The sequence below is a fragment of the Pollicipes pollicipes genome, unplaced genomic scaffold, assembly GCF_011947565.3.
Source record: "Pollicipes pollicipes isolate AB1234 unplaced genomic scaffold, Ppol_2.1 Scaffold_4881;HRSCAF=5763_pilon_pilon_pilon, whole genome shotgun sequence".
Lineage (NCBI taxonomy): Eukaryota > Metazoa > Arthropoda > Thecostraca > Pollicipedomorpha > Pollicipedidae > Pollicipes > Pollicipes pollicipes.
The window spans coordinates 16,852,003-16,854,461 of NW_023596576.1; the positions used below are offsets into that span (position 1 = coordinate 16,852,003).

A 2,459-nucleotide genomic window follows, 5' to 3' on the forward strand; every position below is an offset into this window, starting at 1 on the left:
GTCACGGACGTCGCACATCCCGGTGACGGCACACCTCAGCGTGCTGTGGCAGGGCCAGCGATCGATCTACATTATGAATAACTAATCGGGGTAAGATGCTAACGTACCCATTCATAGTTTTTATTCCGAGTCATTGTTCCAATGGTGCCACAATCGACAGTTCGACGTGTGCTCCACATATATGTGGCAGACGTACTTTCTAAGCAATCACTTAACGTCTCCCACTTAAAAGATCGCGGCAAAACCAGCGCGTGTCGAGCTCCTGGTCTCCGTCACGTCAGCGCTCGCGACTGGAAGCGGCTCTGAAACACCTGCCGCCAGCCCGGCTCCGTTCTCAGCGTCGTGCACCAGCCACTGAACGATCAGAGGCTCAGGGGGCCGAGCGCCGCCTGCGCGCTTCGTACTCAGCCCCGGCCAGCGGACAGCTGGTCTGCACTTCGTGCCGCCAGGCCTCGTTCATGCGGACGCCCTGCCAGAGGCGCACGCGCTCCTCGAACAGCCGCTCCTCGACTGAGGGCTCCGCATTGAGCCGCATATGGCGCTGGCTGTGCTCGGTGAAGACGGGCCAGTCGGGCGTCGGCAGGACGGTTGAGCTGGGCCGACCGGTGCGAGCGAAGCTCGTCCACAGGCTCACCATGAAGCGGATCATGGTGTAGGTCGGCGAGTCGGCCGGGTACGCTGCCTGCTTTGCGTTGCTGAACAGATACACCAAGTCATCGATGTGCGAGGGACCCATGTACGGTGCATCAATTCCAAACAGCTCGGCGGCGGAGAGGCGACCAGGTCCTCTGTAATCCAGCACGTATTGTAGACCGGCGCGTGGAGTGACGCGAGACGCACCTCCTCCGACATGGGAGCAACAAACATTCGGTCTCCTATAGCTCGACCGAACGGCAGATGGTTGGTATGGCTGAGTGTGTCATTGCCGACATAGAAGTCAATCACTTTGGCGATCTCCACGTTTGAGTCCGATCCACAGTCCAGGGGAATGGCTCCGGACTCGCTGATCAAGCCAGTTAGGATGCCCCATGTAATGGGATTTCCTGAAAACACACCTTCCGCCACTGATTTGTTTTGGAGAAAAAACGGAGCATACAGTGCTCCTTCCTCTTCCGCAATGCCGTTCATCCATGGAACCAGGTTGAATTCCCCATTCTTGATGATATAACGCGGATCCTTCGGCAGCAGCGGCGATTCCGATTCGTTGTCCACCCGTGGATGAAAAAGCGCCTCCTGCAGGCTTACTTTCTTTTTGGCCTCCATGAGATCCTCGGAGGGGGCGTTCCTTACGCATTCAACCATGATGGAAACATCGTCGGCAGAGCAGTTGAGCAGCTCTGCAAACTTCTGAGTGAAATCCTTCGCCTTGCCACCTGCTGCAAAGTTTGCCAATGCCGTACCTGACTGGCTGATGGCGTGGTGGAACAGGCCTTTCGCCAGGGGGCTCAGCACCAAAAGCGAGACACTGGCCCCTCCCGCTGACGTGCCGAAAACGGTCACCACAGCAGGGTCTCCGCCGAATCTGGCGATATTATCCCGGACCCACTGCAGCAGCATCACCTGGTCCAGCAGACCGTAGTTGCCGGGAGCGCTCTTATCGTGTGCCGTGAAGAATCCGAACAGTCCCAGTCGGTAGTTGAAGGTCACCAGCACCACAGCCTCGTCCATGAAATAGTTCGGTCCGTATATCTCCTCGTCTCCGCTGCCCATCGTGAAGCCACCGCCGTGGATGAAGACCATGACTGGCAAACCGCCAACGGCTCTCTCCAGCGCCGGCAGCTGCGGCGTGTACACGTTGGCGAACAAGCAGTCCTCGTCGCCCTCCAGACTGTTGTTCTTAAAGGCGTTGTACTGCAGACATGTGCTGCCGTGCTTGAGGCCGTCCAGCACGTCCGCCCAGCCCGGGTGGCGTTGCGGCGGCTGAAAGCGGAGTGGCCCGAGCGGCGCGCGCGCGTACGGGATCCCCTTGAAGCCGAAGAAGAGGCCGCCGGCGGCACTGCGCCGCGCCACGCCCCTGACGATGCCCTCTCGCGTGGCGACCAGCGGGCGGGACTGCACGTCGGGGTAGCCGGCCGCTGCGGTCAGCAGCAGCGTCAGACTCAGCAGCACCGCCGGCGCGCTCCGTAGCAGGACGGCCATCGTCGCTGTGTGGGGGACGACAGTGCCGAGCGGGAGAGGGACGGGAGTGCTCACTCCCAGCGCGGCCGTGGCACTGACAAGGGCTGGCCGAAGCTGGCTCCGTCGGCACATAAACTTCAACTACAGCAATAAACACACGAGCTCTGGACTGAGGTCCGCCATGAGCCGCTGGGACGTACAAATCCCACGACCTGATCTGTGTATGTTGGCGGCTCAGTTGCAAGCTGGATGGAACATGCGCTCGCGATATTAGATTTGTTCTCATGGGAGGAGCTCGGTGTTAATGTAGGACATTTCGGAGTTATTTACGGTTGTTATTT

General features: G+C 59.4%; 1 protein-coding gene across 1 annotated transcript; it reads right to left on the bottom strand.

Moving 5' to 3' along the window:
* Nucleotides 1–370: 370 nt before the first annotated feature.
* On the bottom strand, nucleotides 371–2,139 carry LOC119100047 (putative inactive carboxylesterase 4). The gene is made up of 2 exons (XM_037223161.1): nucleotides 1,097–2,139; nucleotides 371–788 (listed from the first exon to the last, which is right to left on the bottom strand). The coding sequence occupies exons 1-2, from the start codon at nucleotides 2,137–2,139 to the stop codon at nucleotides 371–373; spliced, it is 1,461 nt and encodes a 486-aa protein (XP_037079056.1).
* Between the last annotated feature and the right edge of the window lie 320 nt (nucleotides 2,140–2,459).